Raw genomic sequence first — 17829 nt, 5'->3', positions numbered from 1 at the left:
TACTTCATTGTATTATTTTATTCCTGCTCTGTATTTTACTGCAACATTTCTGTTCTATGTGAAATAAAATATGACTGGATTTTGTTCGAGCAGGCAAAAAAATAAAAACACAAAAAAAAAATTGCAGTCTAATAATAGATAAAATGACCTTTATTCTGTGGCTGTCCCCTGCAGTACTTGTTTTCCGCCACAAGATGTCCTCAGTCTTTTGGGTTTGAAGGACAGTCAGTGTTATTCAACCCACTTCCTCTGCACCCAGGGCAGCCAAAGTCCCAAAGTGATTGATCAGTTTTGCACGGATAGGTGATTGATCAGTTTTGCATGGACAGGTGATTGATGTGTTGCACTGACAGGTGATTGATCAGTTTTGCATGGACAGGTGATTGATCAGTTTTGCACGGACAGGTGATTGATCAGTTTTGCACGGACAGGTGATTGATCAGTTTTGCACGGACAGGTGATTGATCAGTTTTGCACGGACAGGTGATTGATCAGTTTGCATGGACAGGTGATTGATCAGTTTTGCACGGACAGGTGATTGATCAGTTTTGCACGGACAGGTGATTGATCAGTTTGCATGGACAGGTGATTGATCAGTTTTGCATGAACAGGTGACTAATCAGTGTTGCATTGACAGGTGATTGATTAGTGTTGCATGAACAGGTGATTGATCAGTTTTGCATGGACAGGTGATTGATCAGTTTTGCATGACCAGGTGATTGATCACTTTGCATAGACAGGTGACTGATCACTTTGCATGGACAGGTGACTAATCAGTGTTGCATTGACAGGTGATTGATCAGTTTAGCATGGACAGGTAATTGATCAGTTTTACATGGACAGGTGGACTGATCAGTAAGGATGTGCTCCGGCGTGTTCGCACACCCCACGTGCAGAGCCCGCCAGGAAGTCGGCACTGCGCTGCGCTAATCACATGCAGTGAGACATTTCCCGATCTCTGCAGCCGAGCTAGAGTTGCCACCTCATCCCTTTAAACCCGAACACCTTTGAATTACACAGGTTCTGAGGCTAATTAAATGCAGATAAGGCACCAAGTGAGTTTAATTACCACCTTAATCAGCCACAGAACCTGTGTAATTAATATGTGTTTTCGGGTTTAAAGGGATGAGGTGGCAACCATAAGCCGCGCATTGGGACAATGTCTCACTGCCTGTGATTAGCGCAGCGGAGTGCAGTGCCGACTTCCTGGCGGGCTCTGCACGTGGGGTGTGCGAACACGCCGGAGCTCATCCTTACTGATCAGTTTGCATGGACAGGTGATTGATCAGTTTTACATGGACAGGTGATTGATCAGTTTTACATGGACAGGTGATTGATCAGTTTTGTATGGCCAGGTGATTGATCAGTTTTGCATGGACAGGTGATTGATCAGTTTTGCATGGACAGGTGATTTATTCAGAATTGATTGATTTTGCACAGACATTGGAGGAACTAATATCTGATTCCCTGACTCACGTGTAAACTTTCAGGACAAAATCCTTCTCGTCTCGATGCTCGCATAGTGCCGGCAGCACCTCCCCGAGGCTCAGGACTGCGCAGCCATAGGGCCGCCGGTAATGGATGTGCGAGGGGCCTTTCCGGGAGTCGTTTAACAGCATACGGCCTAAAAGAAAAGCGGAGAATGAACTGCAGATATGAGCGATGACTCCAGGCGAGGCTCACCATGACCTGCGCAGATCCCCGAGCCAATAATCAGGCAATGACATCACCGAATACAGAACATCAGCAAACGAGTGTCACCTACCTATCCTGATGACATGGACGACAAGGTGGAGGTCTCGCTTTACATCTCTGCTGCTGAGGTCCTGCCAAAAAAAAAAAAAACACACCAGAGTCACTTACACATAGCTCCCAACTGTCCCTGATTTGGAGCAATGTCCCTCTGTCCCTCATTCCTCCTCATTTGTCCCTCATTTTGGTCATCTGATCTATATAGTTGTATATAAAATGCACTTTTTATTTATCAAAAAGTGTTTTCCAGCACTAAACCTTTCATCTGATTTCTAAATTGCTGCATTTGTAAATTCCAAAAGGCAATATAAAGGAATAGTAGTGGTTAAAAAAAGCACTTGTGGGTTTAACCAATCTTGTTTTTTTGTACAATTCTCCTTTAAGGGGGCGTGGCAAGGGGTGTGTCCTATGCCTGCATACTTTTGCTGATAGGTGTCCCTCATTCCCATCTCAAAAAAAGTTGGGAGGTGTGCTTGCAGGTTTTATGAACTGGTGCACAGGAAACGTCAGATTCTTATTTCAAGAACGTGTAAGCCTGGAGGTAAGGCCTCCCTTCTTCAGGGCTCTGTGTGTCGATGGAATAAAATAATGCCAGACTCGGAGGGGTAACACATTGCTGTCTCACCGGGATGGGTTCTCCTACTCAATGTTCCTTATTTTACATTTTTACCATTTTAGCGGACGGGTACATTTCTTCGGGGTCTACCCGACATAAAAAGAAAACGATGAAATGTTGTGCCCAGAAGGGACGTACCGTGAACAGCGCTGAGAGTCGCTCCGGCTTATCGGGGTTCCTGGGCCCGCCGTTCTTGTTCAGTCTCACCATAAACCTCTCACTGGGGAAGAGAAGACAGAGAACGTTCAGCGTCATGGCGGAGCATCGGGTGACCCAGCTGGAGGATGACATGAAGGTGGCGGCGAGGCGTAAGTCACCTGATCTGACGGGCTTCTCTCATGTCATACAGCGAGAAGAACAGGTCCACGTCCTCCCCGATGTTGCTGTGTGTGAAGCTCTTCAAGTTGAGTAGCAGGTGGTGAGGCACCGGGGCGCGGGGCTCCTTGTGTCGCTGCCGTAGGGTGTCCGTCTGTGACGGGAAAGCGGGTCAGCCGTCAGTAACCTGTCCCAGCAATTTCCCTGTCACCCCCTTCCCCCCCCCCCCGGTACTCTATAACTGCACTAGACATGTGCAATTCGTTTAGTTCCGAATTTGTTTTTCCGAATTTCTGAATTTTTACATTTCTGAAATTTCAAATTTCCGAATTTTGACAAATTAGTTAATTCCGAAATTTCTGAATTTTTCAATTTCCCAATTTCGAATTTCCGAATTTTCAAATTTCCGAAAATTCAAAATTTCGTACATTCTAAATTTCGGAAAATTCAAAATTTCGTAAATTTGAAATTTCGTAAATTCGGAATTTTGGAAATTCGAAATTCGGAAACTATGGAAATTGGAAAATTGGAAAATTCGAAATTTTGGAAATTCGGAAATTTGGAAATCCGAATTTTCGGATTTCCGAAAAAAGCAAAAAAACTAATAAAACAAAAACGAACAAATTTTTTGTCAGTGCACATGTCTAAACTGCACCCCCTGTGTTCATTCCATCGTACCATTGGCATTTTTCCCAACTACACGGTGCCATTGTATCCTCTCTATATAAAGAGCACTTGTCCTCCAGTATTAGACATGTGACGGTGCATAGTAAGGAGGATGAATGCTCCTTCCAAAAATGAAGGTTTTAGTGCATTCACCTTAGTTCACTGCACCTATATTTTGCTTTGCTGGCAGCTCTTGGAGGTTTGATCACTGGGGAGTTAGGTGCGGATGGGTCGGTGGTTTCAAACATATCCCTCAGCCTTTTGGCTAACATCAAGTGTAGGATCTGTTCTTATTAGTTGCCAAGAGGAGGCACTGTATTGCTTCCCTGACTATGGCGGAGGTTTGGGTGGTGGCTATGGAAATCCTCCGGTGTAATGGTACCTAGAAGGTTAGTATTGGGGCGAACACGAGTTCAGAGCGAGTCCCCGAGAAAGCCGGAAGGGTACCCCTGGTGAGGATGGAGAGGCACTGGGTCTGGCGGAAGGCTGTGTCCCGAAGAAAGCCAGTGGTGGATGTGCCCCTGGAGTAGGGTGTAGGTCCTCGGGCCTGCCCTGAAATTCTTGGGAGGGGGTGGACATGGCCTTCTGGCCTAGTACTTGTGGTGGTCTGTTTCGGCAGACCTCCCAGAGAAGGGGGTCCATCTGGTTTCGGCCAGATGGACCATGTGAAAGTACCCTAGTCCCCGTCTGGAGCCTAACGCCCTGGGGGATCAGGTCAAAGGTCCCTTCCTTTTGGAGGACCACATGTACACCCTGTTGACTTTTTGTGTCTCACTTTTTGGTGTGCAACATTGCATTAGGGTGTGCACCACACAGCTCAAACACATTAGCGTGTGCATGTGAGTATATATACCGCCAGTGTCAGTAGGGCAGAGTTTGGTGTCAGTTGTTTTCATTATTTAATTTTTAAATTATTTTTTACAATTTTATTTTTTAATAATTTTTTTTATCATTTCTTTAGGAGCCCTGTTAGGGGGGTTTGGTGAAATATCAGGGTCTAAACGGGGGGAATCTGCAGCACACGTGATTAGGGTGTGCCCAGTCACACCTGGCACACCCTGTGCACACGCCTATGGTGCTTTTCTATGCAATGCAGACAGATCATGGCCGGTGGGAGGGGCCAGGAGGGTGCTGCCCGAAAACCATCCCAGCACCCTGCAGCAGTACTCCCCTCAAGAGCCCTCAGCCCTGATGTAAGCAGTGGGAGGAGTTATGCAAATATCAATATGCCTTTGATTGGGTGGGAGTCAAGCTGCAGGAGTGGGCGTTCTTAGGCAGACTGTATTTACATAGGTAACGCCCACATGTGAAGCTGAGCCTCCTTGATGGAAAGAACTGAAATCCAATGAATGAACGGGGGCGGGTCAGGGACAGTTAGACCCCCATACACACTATTCAATATTCTGCAGATTTTTGTCTTCAGATTTACCAAAACCATGTAGTGCGAGGGCCTGCCTGATTGCATACCAATTGAAACTCTTAAGGTTTGACCTCATATTAGATGGTTTTGGTAAATCTGAAGATGAAAAAGTGTTTTGGGCCAGGGCAAGATGATGCTAGGAAATGGGGCGGGGCTCTGACTTGCTGCAGCTTCTAATGCACATGGTGAGAAGCTCACAGTGTGCGGTGAAATCAGAGGAAGCCGTTTCAGTCCAGGAGAGGAGCCGCTACAACTGTGCAAGACTGGAGGGGAGGCCGGAGGGTGGATTTAAATGAATAATTAATATAAAATTTTCATAGTACCCCCCCCCCCCAATCCTCGTTATAGGGGAGATGTTTAGTTCTATGCATTCTGCCTCCTTCCTAAATCCATTCAGTCTGGTGGAAATAGGGCAGATCTATTAATAAGCATTCCCTTTGTCAGGTCAGCGGGTTTCTGTGCGCCCGCCGGCGCGGTCTGCACGCCGCGGGAGCTCAGAGATCCGACGCCGAGCCCATCAGAGGAACGGGATCAGGGATGATAATGACCTCCTGGCTCCCTTAGCCTGCCCTGCTAGGATTTAATTGCTGACCTCCTTCCCGGCTCCTCTTCGCTCTCCGTCACTCGCCACCCCTCTCACCTGATTGGTGCTCTGCTGCACGCTGTGTCGGCTTGACAGATGCTGCGGAGAAAATTACAGGCTGTCAGTGCGATGAGGTTCATCAGCCCGTTCTGGGTGACGTCGCAGCCAGAAAAATACACATACGAGACATTTTAATAGTAATGCATGCGCTCCTGTGATCCCCCTCCCCTCCATGTTACATGGCTGAGGATGAGGGTGACAACACTTTTCAAAGCCCCTAGCTCTGCAGACTCCTGCCCTTCCTCCTGCTTGTCCTGAAACTGACTACACCTAGAGCTCCCTCCTTCCTAAAAAAAAAAAAAAAAAATATGCCCTCTAAATTCCCTTCTCCCACCATCTGCTTAATGGCTTGTCTACTCACTGCAAGCCTGATTTCAGGTTTCAGCTACTACATACAAAGACAGATTTTAGTAACCCTCATTTGCAGGACAGCGAATGTGCAATGAATGTGTGCAGCAGAGACCGCAGGGTGAGGCTGTTACAGGAAGCCAAACTTCTGCTCTAATTGTGTTTTTTGTTTGGGATGGAATTTGGAACTTCTGTCAGGATTGAATTGCTGAATAAAAAGTCATAATATAGGGGCGCTCAACTCCAGATCAGCCTTCATGTGTTTACTGTTCGTAGAGGTGAGCAGCGCAACGCGTTTCAGGGCTTGCCCCCCTTCATCAGGGATGTGTTTACTGAAACACATATTTCTAAAGTGCGATATAATGATTCAAAGCCCATCAAGTCATTTTTTTAATCAGGGACACAAATAAAAACACAAATCTTCCCCACAACTAAAAACAAAAACGGGCTTCTATAGGGCATAAGCCATTCACCAACTGAGAACAGAAAATGCTGTGATGTGTCCCGGCGGCCAATGAAAGCAATATTGTATCATATACAGTGAGTGTAACATTGTATCGTATAGATACGGTGAATGTAACATTCTATCGTATAATGTTGTAAAGCGCTGCGTTAACTGTCGGCGCTATATAAATCCTGTGTAATAATAATAATAATTGTATAGATACGGTGAATGTAACATTGTATCGTATAGATATGGTGAATGTAACATGGTATCATATAAATATGGTGAATGTAACATTGTATCATATAGATACAGTGAATGTTAACATGGTATCGTTTAGATACAATGAATGTAACATTGTATTATATAGATATATATTATATAGATACAGTGAATGTAACATTGTATCATATAAATACAGTAAATATAACGTGATATCGTATTGATGCGGTGAATGTAACATTGTATCGTATAGATATAGTAAATGTATAGTAAATATAGTACTTTCCTCTTCAGAGAAGCCTAACCTGCCTCCATCTAACAACTGCGCTATTTTCTCCATTAGCTCATCCCCCACAGCTATTACCCTTTTGTATAACTTGACCCTTCCTCCTAGATTGTAAGCTCTAAAGAGCAGGGCCCTCTGATTCCTCCCTGTATTGAATTGTATTGTACTTGTACTGTCCTCCCTAATGTTGTAAAGCGCTGCGTAAACTGTTGGCGCTATATAAATCCTGTATAATAATAATAATAAATGTAACTTTGTATCCTATATATACTGTGAATGTAACATTGTATCATATTGATACAGTAAATGTAACATTGTATTGTAAAGATACAGTAAATGTAACATTGTTTTGTATAGATACAGAGAATATTATTGAAACTGTGAATTTGGGTACAGATGTGCCTTAACTGGGTAAACACTTGTGCAAGTTAAGCTGGTGATCTTGACCCAATATCTACATGGCTGGTGGCTTACCCAATGCATATGATAACAATCTTGTTACCTCTATAGAAAAGCAAAGAACATCTTTTCATTGCAAAAATCGTTGTGTACAATAATACTTTTAGTGGTCATAGGTAGTCATATCTCCATTCCGCAGACTGACACGGACTGGTCCTGATGGCAATGCTGGTACTGGGCCATTTGTGGAAACCAATAGATGCTGTCCTTGCACTGCTCTACTGTGAGTGGAAGGTACATGTTAGGACCCAGAACACCTGCTGGTGGCACTGTGGTCCACTAGCAGGTGTCTCTGCTCTATGCTGGGTGCATTTCCAGTTTCCACCAACAGATTTCTCTCAGCAGTCAGTCGGGAATTAGTCCTTAACTGATGCTGGCTACTGAGAGAGTATTTAGCTCCTCCTTGAAGGTCCTCAGTGCTTTACCTGTGTTTCCATGACCCTACCTATAGCTGTTGCCTTTGTACCTGTTCCCTGTTGATCCCTGTTCCTGCCCTGCCACCTGCTACCTCCTGACCCTGCTACCTGTACCCAGTGCCTAGTACCTTGGGCCCATTCTGGACCTCATTCCTAAATGCCTCCTGCTACATGTTGCCTTTATACACTCTACTCGTTCCCGACCTTCCTCCTGCTACCTCCTGACCCTGACACCTACTACCTGCTACCTGTTCCAACCCAGTTCCTGACCCACCTCCGGCTACCTGTACCTATCTTGATTTTTGTTCCATGTACCCCTTGCCTTTCCTTGTACCCCCCCCCCCCCCCCCTTTCCTTGCTTTACCTGATTTCTCCTTCCTCTCTGTACATAGTTATTTCATTTTCCCTCTGTGGGTCTCTGGGTTATGTAGCGGTTACTGGATTGGTGTTTTATGTCACCCATGATTTGTGTTCTTAATAAATTGTATTGCTTCACTTAGATTGAATCTGGTTTTCTCTGTATAGCTCCACATATCTGGTCTTGCGGGAGACCAAAACAGCATGTTCTAACAGTACAGGACTGCCTTCTGATTAATTCTCCCATTAAATCACCTCCAGTTCATCAACAGACTCCAAACAGGAGAGGAAACTGCATTAAAGTTATCCCTCTCTGGCCAACTGCATTAAAGTGATCCGTCTCTGGCCAACTTTGTCAAGGTGATCCTTATCTGGCCAATTGTAGCAAAGTGATCCCTCTCTGGCCAACTGTGTCCAAGTGATGTGTCTCTTGCCAACTGTGTCAAAGTGATCCCTCTCTGGCCAGCTGCATCAAAGTGATCCCTCTTTGGCCACTGTGTCAAAGTGATCCTTCTCTGGCCAACTGCCTCAAAGTGGTCACCATCTGGTCAATTGCATCAACGATATTCCTCTCTGACCAAATGTGTTAAAGCTATCCCTTTCTGGTCCACTGAATTTAAGTGATCTTTCTCTGGCCAATGCATTAAATAATTCCTCTCTACCAACTGCATCAAAGTGATCCTTCTCTGGCAAACTGCGTCAATCTGATCACTCTGGCCAGCTGAGTCAATGTGATCCCTCTCTGGTCAACTGCGTCAATGTGATCCCTTTTTGGCCAACTGTGTCACAGCGATTCCTCTCTGGCCAAATTTGTCAAAGTGATCCTTGTCTGGTCAACTGTGTCCAAGTGATCCCTCTCTGGCCAACTGCTTCAAAATGATCCTTATCTTTCCAACTGTGTCAAAGTGATCTCTCTTTGGCCAGTTTATATTCTGCTGTGCAAAAGTCAAATTCTTACTTACAGCATACTTTAAGAGACATATAGTCCCAATAAGGGCCAGGCAGACACAGTTCAGACTAAGGTCTGGTCTGGCCCGATGTCTTATATATATGCAAGCTGTTTGGATTTGAATGCAAACATCTCTCCATTTCTAATTCTGTTATTACTCACCATCTTGTATAAGTCAGAGACGCTGATCTGTTCAGAATCGACCACTTCAAACTCCTTACGGGGGACTAAGTCCAGACCAAGGTGCCTGGAGGAGATACAGAGAAGGCAATGAGAAAATTAATGGAATCTGCCCAAAGTTACAGCCTGAAAAGTAAGCCTTAATCATTGCTCTACTAATTGTTATTTATAATTCATTCAATATTTTTAATTAGCTAATAACAGTGTGATGCAATCATTTCCTATCTGCTCTTCCAGACACAGGCCCATCACTGTCCTATGGCAAATACACCTCTGCAAAGTCCAATGGGAGCACCAAACAAAATGTTCAAATGCTTTTAATATTGATACCTGTTCACAAGGGGACAACACAATGTGTTTCAGGGGGCCAAAGTTCTCCTCCTTCTGCAGGGTCAGGGTCATGATGAAAAGATTGGATGTCAAAAAAAATGTGACAAAGCTTGGCGGATCAATGAACCACATCCAAGTTTCATGGAGCAAACAGACTCTGGTGATTGCAACACTTTAAAGTCCTCCAAACATTCCATCATACTCAAGCCCTGAAGAATAGGGAGACCTCTGAACTGTGAAATATTGTGACTGCTCTGCGTTGTCTCCTTGTGGTCAAATATTATTATTATAACATTTTTGAACTTCTAGACATATTATTTGGTGCTCCCATTGGACATGTATCTTCAAATCTGCTTTTGGGACACTACACTTCTATTGAGAGAAGCCTTACTAGATCCACTGTGCCTTATAGCAATCTGATCTACTGATAATTGGAATCCAGTGCCTTGTTTTTTCTTGTTCCTATGGCAAATACAATCCTGGCTACTTTTATAATCTTTATATCTATAATTTATAATCTTTATATCTATAATCTTTATAATATAATTTTGTAATCAGACCACTAATACCACCCAACTGACAAGGCTCTGAACTTCTTCCATATCGTCCTCCAATTTCCTACAGCTCTGCTTCATATATACGAGGGCTTGTTTAATTAACGTACATAAGTCATTCAAACTTCACATATTGGTAGAATAACTCTTCTTCTATATCAGGGGTCTCCAAACTTTCTTAACAAAGGGCCAGTTTACTGTTCTTCAGACTTTAGAGGGGGCGGGACTGCGGCCAGTGGGAGTAGACAATGTCCTGGCATCAGTGGGAGTGAACAATGCCCAACTTTTGGTATTACACAAATAGTGTCTCATCGTTGGTGTCAGTGGGAGAAATAGTGTCCCATCATTGATGTCAGTGGGAGGAATAGTACTCCATCATTGGTGTCAGTGGGGAGGAATAGTGCCCCATCATTGGTGTCAATGGGAGGAAGAAGGTTCCATCATTTGTGTCAGTGAGGAGGAATAGTTCCCCATCATCGGTGTTAGTGGGAGGAATAGTCCCCCATCATTGGTGTCAGTGGGAGGAATTGTGTCCCATCATTGGTGTCAATGGGAGGAATAGTGCCCCATCCTTGGTGTGAGTAGGAGTAATAGTGCCCCATCCTTGGTGTGAGTAGAAGGAATAGTGCCCCATCTTTGGTGTCAGTGGGAGGAATAGTGTCCCATCATTTGTGCCAGTGGAAGAAATAGTGCCCCATCATTGTTGCCAGTGGAAGGAATAGTGCCCCATCATTGGTCTTAGTGGAAGGAATAGTGCCCCATCATTGGTCTTAGTGGGAGGAATAGTGCCCTATCATTGGTCTTAGTGGGAGAAATAGTGTCCCATCATTGGTGTCAGTGGGAGGAATAGTGTCCCATCATTGGTGTCAGTGGGAGGAATAGTGTCCCATCATTGGTGTCATTGGGGGGGAATAGTGCCCCATCGTTGGTGTCAGTGGAAGGAATAGTGCCCCATCATTGGTCTTAGTGGGAGAAACAGTGTCCCATCATTGGTGTCATTGGGGGGAATAGTGCCCCATCGTTGGTGCCAGTGGAAGGAATAGTGCCCCATCATTGGTCTTAGTGGGAGAAATAGTGCCCCATCATTGGTCTTAGTGGGAGAAATAGTGTCCCATCATTGGTGTCAGTGGGAGGAATTGTGTCCCATCATTGGTGTCAATGGGAGGAATAGTGCCCCATCCTTGGTGTGAGTAGGAGTAATAGTGCCCCATCCTTGGTGTGAGTAGAAGGAATAGTGCCCCATCTTTGGTGTCAGTGGGAGGAATAGTGTCCCATCATTTGTGCCAGTGGAAGAAATAGTGCCCCATCATTGTTGCCAGTGGAAGGAATAGTGCCCCATCATTGGTCTTAGTGGAAGGAATAGTGCCCCATCATTGGTCTTAGTGGGAGGAATAGTGCCCTATCATTGGTCTTAGTGGGAGAAATAGTGTCCCATCATTGGTGTCAGTGGGAGGAATAGTGTCCCATCATTGGTGTCAGTGGGAGGAATAGTGTCCCATCATTGGTGTCATTGGGGGGGAATAGTGCCCCATCGTTGGTGTCAGTGGAAGGAATAGTGCCCCATCATTGGTCTTAGTGGGAGAAACAGTGTCCCATCATTGGTGTCATTGGGGGGAATAGTGCCCCATCGTTGGTGCCAGTGGAAGGAATAGTGCCCCATCATTGGTCTTAGTGGGAGAAATAGTGCCCCATCATTGGTCTTAGTGGGAGAAATAGTGTCCCATCATTGGTGTCAGTGGGAGGAATTGTGTCCCATCATTGGTGTCAATGGGAGGAATAGTGCCCCATCCTTGGTGTGAGTAGGAGTAATAGTGCCCCATCCTTGGTGTGAGTAGAAGGAATAGTGCCCCATCTTTGGTGTCAGTGGGAGGAATAGTGTCCCATCATTTGTGCCAGTGGAAGAAATAGTGCCCCATCATTGTTGCCAGTGGAAGGAATAGTGCCCCATCATTGGTCTTAGTGGAAGGAATAGTGCCCCATCATTGGTCTTAGTGGGAGGAATAGTGCCCTATCATTGGTCTTAGTGGGAGAAATAGTGTCCCATCATTGGTGTCAGTGGGAGGAATAGTGTCCCATCATTGGTGTCAGTGGGAGGAATAGTGTCCCATCATTGGTGTCAGTGGGAGGAATAGTGTCCCATCATTGGTGTCATTGGGGGGGAATAGTGCCCCATCGTTGGTGTCAGTGGAAGGAATAGTGCCCCATCATTGGTCTTAGTGGGAGAAACAGTGTCCCATCATTGGTGTCATTGGGGGGAATAGTGCCCCATCGTTGGTGCCAGTGGAAGGAATAGTGTCCCATCATTGGTGTCAGTGGGAGGAATAGTGTCCCATCATTGGTGTCATTGGGAGGAATAGTGTCCCATCATTGGTGTCATTGGGGGGGAATAGTGCCCCATCGTTGGTGTCAGTGGGAGGAATAGTGTCCCATCATTGGTGTCAGTGGGAGGAATAGTGTCCCATCATTGGTGTCATTGGGGGGGAATAGTGCCCCATCGTTGGTGTCAGTGGAAGGAATAGTGCCCCATCATTGGTCTTAGTGGGAGAAACAGTGTCCCATCATTGGTGTCATTGGGGGGAATAGTGCCCCATCGTTGGTGCCAGTGGAAGGAATAGTGCCCCATCATTGGTCTTAGTGGGAGAAATAGTGCCCCATCATTGGTCTTAGTGGGAGAAATAGTGTCCCATCATTGGTGTCAGTGGGAGGAATAATGTCCCATCATTGTTGTCGAACCGGGGGGAATAGTGCCCCATCGTTGGTGCCAGTGGAAGGAATAGTACCCCATGTTGGTGCCAGTGGGAGGGATTATGCCCCACTGTTAATGTCAGTTGGATGAATAGTGCCCCAAGGGCTAGATAAAGGCAAGCAAAAGGCCACATTTGGCCCCTGGACTGCAATTTGGAGACCACTGCTCTATAGTAACTCTTCTTCTTTTTCAGTGCAGGTAAATAATGGATTCCAAGCAGAAGCAACGTGCCACCATTGAGTTCTTGATAAAGGTAAGGGTGAGGTCTGTCTGACTTCCACAAAAGGCTACAAAATGTTGTCGAAGATGACACCATTGACAAGAGTTAGCAATGATAAGACATTGCTCATCAACGGTGTCATCTCTGTACCCATTCTCTAGCCTTCTGTGTATGTCAGACAGCCTGAACCTTTCAATGGCGGCACATTGCTTCTTCTTGGAATCCATTATTTACCTGCAATGATAAAGAAAAAGAGAACGGGTTCATACAGAGGAAGAGTTACTCTACCAACATGTAAAATTGGATTGACCGATGTAAGTTAAAAAAAAAAAAGTCCTACCCACTGTAGCCTTAGGCTGGCCATACACTATGCAATTTTCTTATTCAATTTCCTTTAGATTTACCTTCAACTATGTAGTGCAAGTGCCTGCCTGATGAGATACAAATTGAAAGGGTTTAGGTTTGACCTCATATTATATGGTTTTGGTAAATCTAAAGGAAAGTTGAACAGGAAAATTGTATAGTGTATGGCCAGCCTTACTTTTGGTACAGCCCTCGTAATAATAAAAGGACAAGGTGACCCACAGCCACCAATACCTATGGAGGAAGAACTCCGATCCACCATACTCACTCATTGCCCCAGTCCAGTCGGACGGTCAGATGTCGCTTGACCTCTCGTACTTGGTCCTGAGTCAGGTGACCCGACTGCAGCTGCCTGCGCAGGTCAATCACCTCGTTCATGACATGTCGCAGCTTGTAGAAGAGGTCGACCTTGTGCTTCTGGCGTGAGAAAAGAAAAGGATAGGAAGATGTGGGGCATTGTCCGGGATCAACATGGGGGATGAACGTGGGGATGAAAGAAGGAGTAAAGAGAGAGTGAGAAGAGTGAGAATAAAGAGGCAGAGAAGACGTATGTAGGACGTGAGATTACAGGAAGAGAGTGGGAGGTAGAACACGAGATGACAGCACAGTGAGATTAATCATCTCCATTATACAGGCAGAACATTGCAGCGTGCACAGGTATGTATGATGGGAAGCAGATATGTAGTAGTCTACAAGGCAGAAAAACCCGTTAGATCTCACACACAAACACCAATAGCCTTATAGTGCCCACACACACTCCAGTTCGAATACAAGCCTTCCAATCCGATCTACAAACAATGTAGCCATTAGGGGGCAGTATTCAATTGCTATTCATTTTGGGAGGAATTTGTGATAGACGCCCCTCTAAACGTGCATGTAAAAGCCAAAATATTTCATTTCAGTGTAGAAAAGAGTTAAAGCTGAAATTCGAGACAAGCAATCATTCTCTAAAAACAAAAGGCATGTGTAACCTTTCCTGAATTTTTGAGGACTATTTTAAAAAAAAACATTCGATGAATGTCTCAGCATTTGCACAGCCATCACGAATCATAATCCTTGTAATGTGTCCAATATGTTTATTTCCTATGATCGCCAGCGCCATCTAGTGGCCAAAATCTTCCCAGTTATGGTCTTTCAGGAAAATGCCTCGTTACGGCCACTAGATGGAGCTGACAATAATAGGAAATAAACATATTAGCACGTTAATGGGATTAATCTCGATGGCACTACAAGTGCTGAGACATTCATTTTCATTTTTTATAAGACCCCTTAGAGTGCTTGTGCTTTGTGTATTTCATCCATATCTGTGCAGTAATCCAGTGTGAGACTTCCTGTAATAAAGACCACTCAATGGCTGCTCTCTCTCCTTGTGTAGGGTGACCAGTCTTGTCTCCGCCCCCCTCCTGTCATCTTCTGTAGGCAGCTCTTGTCTCCGCCCCCTCCTGTGGTTTTCTACAGGCAGTTTGTAGCAGGTGGAGCCTGCTGGGCCCCTCCCACAGCTCTGCTCTCTCCCTCCTTGTGCAGGGTGACTGGTCTTGTCTCCGCCCACTCCTGTCATTTTCTGTAGGCAGTCTGTAGTGGGTGGAACTTGCTAAGCCCCTCCCGCAGCTCTGCTCTCTCTCCTTCTGCAGGGTGAATGGTCTTGTCTCCACCCCCTCCTGTGGTTTTTTACAGGCAGCCTGTAGCAGGCCGAGCCTGCTAGGCCCATCCCACAGCTCTGCTCTCTCTCAACTTGTGCAGGGTGAATGGTCTTGTCTCCGTCTCCCTCGTGTAATTTTCTACAGGCAGCCTTTAGTGGATGGAGCCTGCTGGGCCCCTCCCACAGCTCTGCATAAGCTATTTACAGCGCAGTGATGATATCACTGCTACTTTTACAAGGTAATATCTGGGTTTGCTCTCTCTCCTTGTTGAGGGTGAATGGCCTTGTCTCTGGCCCCTCCTGAAGTTTCCTGCAGGCAGCCTATAGTGAGTGTAGCCTGCTAGGCCCCTCCCACAACTCTGCTCTCTCTCCTTGTGCAGGGTGACGGGTCTTGTCTCTGCCCCCTCCTGTAATTTTCTGCAGGCAGCCTGTAGTGGGTGGGCCCTGCTAGGCCCCTCCCACAGCTCTGCTTTCTCTCCTTGTGCAGGGTGAATGGTCTTGTCTCCGCCCCCTTGTGTAATTTTCTACAAGTAGCCTGTAGCGGGTGGAGCCTGCAGGGCCCCTCCCACAGCTCTGTTCTCTGCATAAGCTATTTACAGCGCACTGATGATGTCACTGCTACTTTTACAAGGTGATATCTGGGTTTTCAAAGGCATTTGGTGCACATAAAGTGGACTTATATCCTCTGTAGCTATTGAGGATAAAAATGTAATGAAAGTTTTTGTACCCCGAGTTCATCCTTAAAACTCCTATCAGGTTATTTTTGTATGGCTTTACCTCATAGGGAGACAACACAGCGGCCCATGAGATCACATTCTCCACCTGACCGCATTATGATCTGATCCTTAAATTGTGGGAGGAGCTTTGGCGGTCAGTTTAGCGAAAAGCAAAGATTTTATTTCATATGACCTAAAAATCTCCCTCCGTTCATTTTGTTATTATAAAGCTTTGATACGTTCCATTCTTAGCGCCTTAAACCCTTATATTATCATTTCACGCTGAATTTCTATTAATAGCTCAACCGGTGAGAAATGACTCAATTTTGACTCATAGGTGCTTCCCGGTGCATTAATGTCCTTCCCAGAATCCTTTGCTCATCTCACACACTATAGTACAGAGCTGTATTCCTGACACCAGCTAATTACACCACCATTATAATACCGCAATGAATAGCCGTTATTCCACTATGACTACTACCTTTGTCCCCCCCCCGGAGCCGATTGTCCCTTTCTCTTGCTCTGGGCATTAAAGGCAGTTATATCGATTTATTGTTTATATTCCTTTGTTGTGCAAGCTACTGTGTATACACAACCAGATACACCTTCATTACTCCATGGAAAAAATAACTGAATGAAGTACAGAGAAATTGTTACATTGTATCATTGCTAGTTCTCCAAATGGAACATACAGTAACTTCCCTGCCCTAAGTGATCCACAGTGACATCATTGAGAATGCAGCCTATCCATTCACTAGAGAGCGGTGACATCACTGAGAATGCAGCCTATCCATTCACTAGAGAGCGGTGACATCATTGAGAATGCAGCCTATCCATTCACTAGAGAGTGGTGACATCACTGAGAATGCAGCCTATCCATTCACTAGAGAGCGGTGACATCATTGAGAATGCAGCCTATCAATTCACTAGAGAGCGGTGACATCACTGAGAATGCAGCCTATCCATTCACTAGAGAGCGGTGACATCACTGAGAATGCAGCCTATCCCTTCACTAGAGAGCGGTGACATCATTGAGAATGCAGCCTATCCATTCACTAGAGCAGTGATGGTGAACCTTGGCACTCCAGATGTTTTGGAACTACATCTCCCATGATGTTCAACTACACTGTAGAGTGCATGAGCATAATGGAAAATGTAGTTCCAAAACTTTAGGGGTGCCAAGGTTCGCCATCACTGTACTAGAGACCGGTAACATCACTGAGAAGGCACCCTATCCATTCACTACAGAGCAGTGACATCACCGAGAATGCAGCCTATCCATTCACTACAGAGCGGTGACATCACCGAGAATGCAGCCTATCCATTCCTTAGAGAGCGGTGACATCACTGAGAAAGCAGCCTATCCATTCACTAGAGAGCGGTGACATCACTGAGAATGCAACCTATCCATTAGGGCTGGGGAAGAAAATCGATTTAAATCTTGAATCAAGTTGAGAGGTCAAATCGATTCAAAATTTAAGCAAATCGATTTTTTTACATTTTTTTTTTTCACCGCGCCGGTCCCAAGGCGCTGCGGGCATGAGTTTTTAGGCAAGGCCGCGGCTTCGGCCTAGTCCGTGGCTACGGCCGGATGCCACGGACTAGGCCGAAGCCGCGGCCTCGCCCAAAAACTCATGCCCGCAGCGCCTCCGGACCGGCACTGACACCGCGCCGGGCCTGAAGAGCTGCGGGCAAGGAGTTTGTAGGTGAGGCCACGGCTTCGGCCTAGTCCACGAGGCCGGATGCCGTGGACTAGGCCAAAGCCGCGGCCTCGCCTAAAAGCTCGTGCCCGCAGCGCCTCGGGACCGGCGCGGTTTCCAAAGAAAAATAAAACTCGATTCGAATCGTGAGTCAAGTTTTTTTTAAGAGAATCGAAGATTTTTTTTTTTGTAGAAAATCTCCCAGCCCTACTATCCATTCACAAGAGAGTGGTGACATCACCGAGAATGCAGCCTATCCATTCACTAGAGACCGATGACATCTCTGAGAATGCAGCCCATCTATTCACTAGAGACCGGTGACATCACTGAGAATTCAGCCTATCCATTCACCAGAGACTGGTGACATCACTGAGAATGCAGCCTATCCAATCACTAGAGAGCAATGACATCACTGAGAATGCAGCCTATCCAATCACTAAAGACCGGTGACATCACTGAGAATGCAGCCTATCCAATCACTAGAGAC

General features: G+C 45.7%; 1 protein-coding gene across 14 annotated transcripts in view; it reads right to left on the bottom strand.

The window, feature by feature from the left end:
• The window catches only part of DOCK3 (dedicator of cytokinesis 3), a 239580-nt gene that overhangs the window by 87855 nt on the left and 133896 nt on the right, over positions 1 to 17829 (bottom strand). For all 14 annotated transcript variants that reach the window (XR_012235189.1, XR_012235190.1, XM_073591625.1 and 11 more), the window contains exons 6-12: positions 13556 to 13704; positions 9057 to 9141; positions 5410 to 5451; positions 2686 to 2837; positions 2507 to 2588; positions 1766 to 1826; positions 1477 to 1624 (exon numbers count right to left, since the gene is read on the bottom strand). Coding sequence is in view for 12 of the 14 variants with exons in the window: in XM_073591625.1 (XP_073447726.1) it covers positions 1477 to 1624; positions 1766 to 1826; positions 2507 to 2588; positions 2686 to 2837; positions 5410 to 5451; positions 9057 to 9141; positions 13556 to 13704 (719 nt within the window). In the remaining 2 variants the exon portion in view is untranslated. The remainder of the gene's footprint in view (positions 1 to 1476; positions 1625 to 1765; positions 1827 to 2506; positions 2589 to 2685; positions 2838 to 5409; positions 5452 to 9056; positions 9142 to 13555; positions 13705 to 17829) is intronic.

Source organism: Aquarana catesbeiana, linkage group LG07 (genome assembly GCF_042186555.1).
Source record: "Aquarana catesbeiana isolate 2022-GZ linkage group LG07, ASM4218655v1, whole genome shotgun sequence".
Classification (NCBI taxonomy): Eukaryota; Metazoa; Chordata; class Amphibia; order Anura; family Ranidae; genus Aquarana; species Aquarana catesbeiana.
The sequence above is the reverse complement of the archived record's forward strand: the minus strand, read 5'-3'. Positions and strand labels throughout refer to the sequence as shown.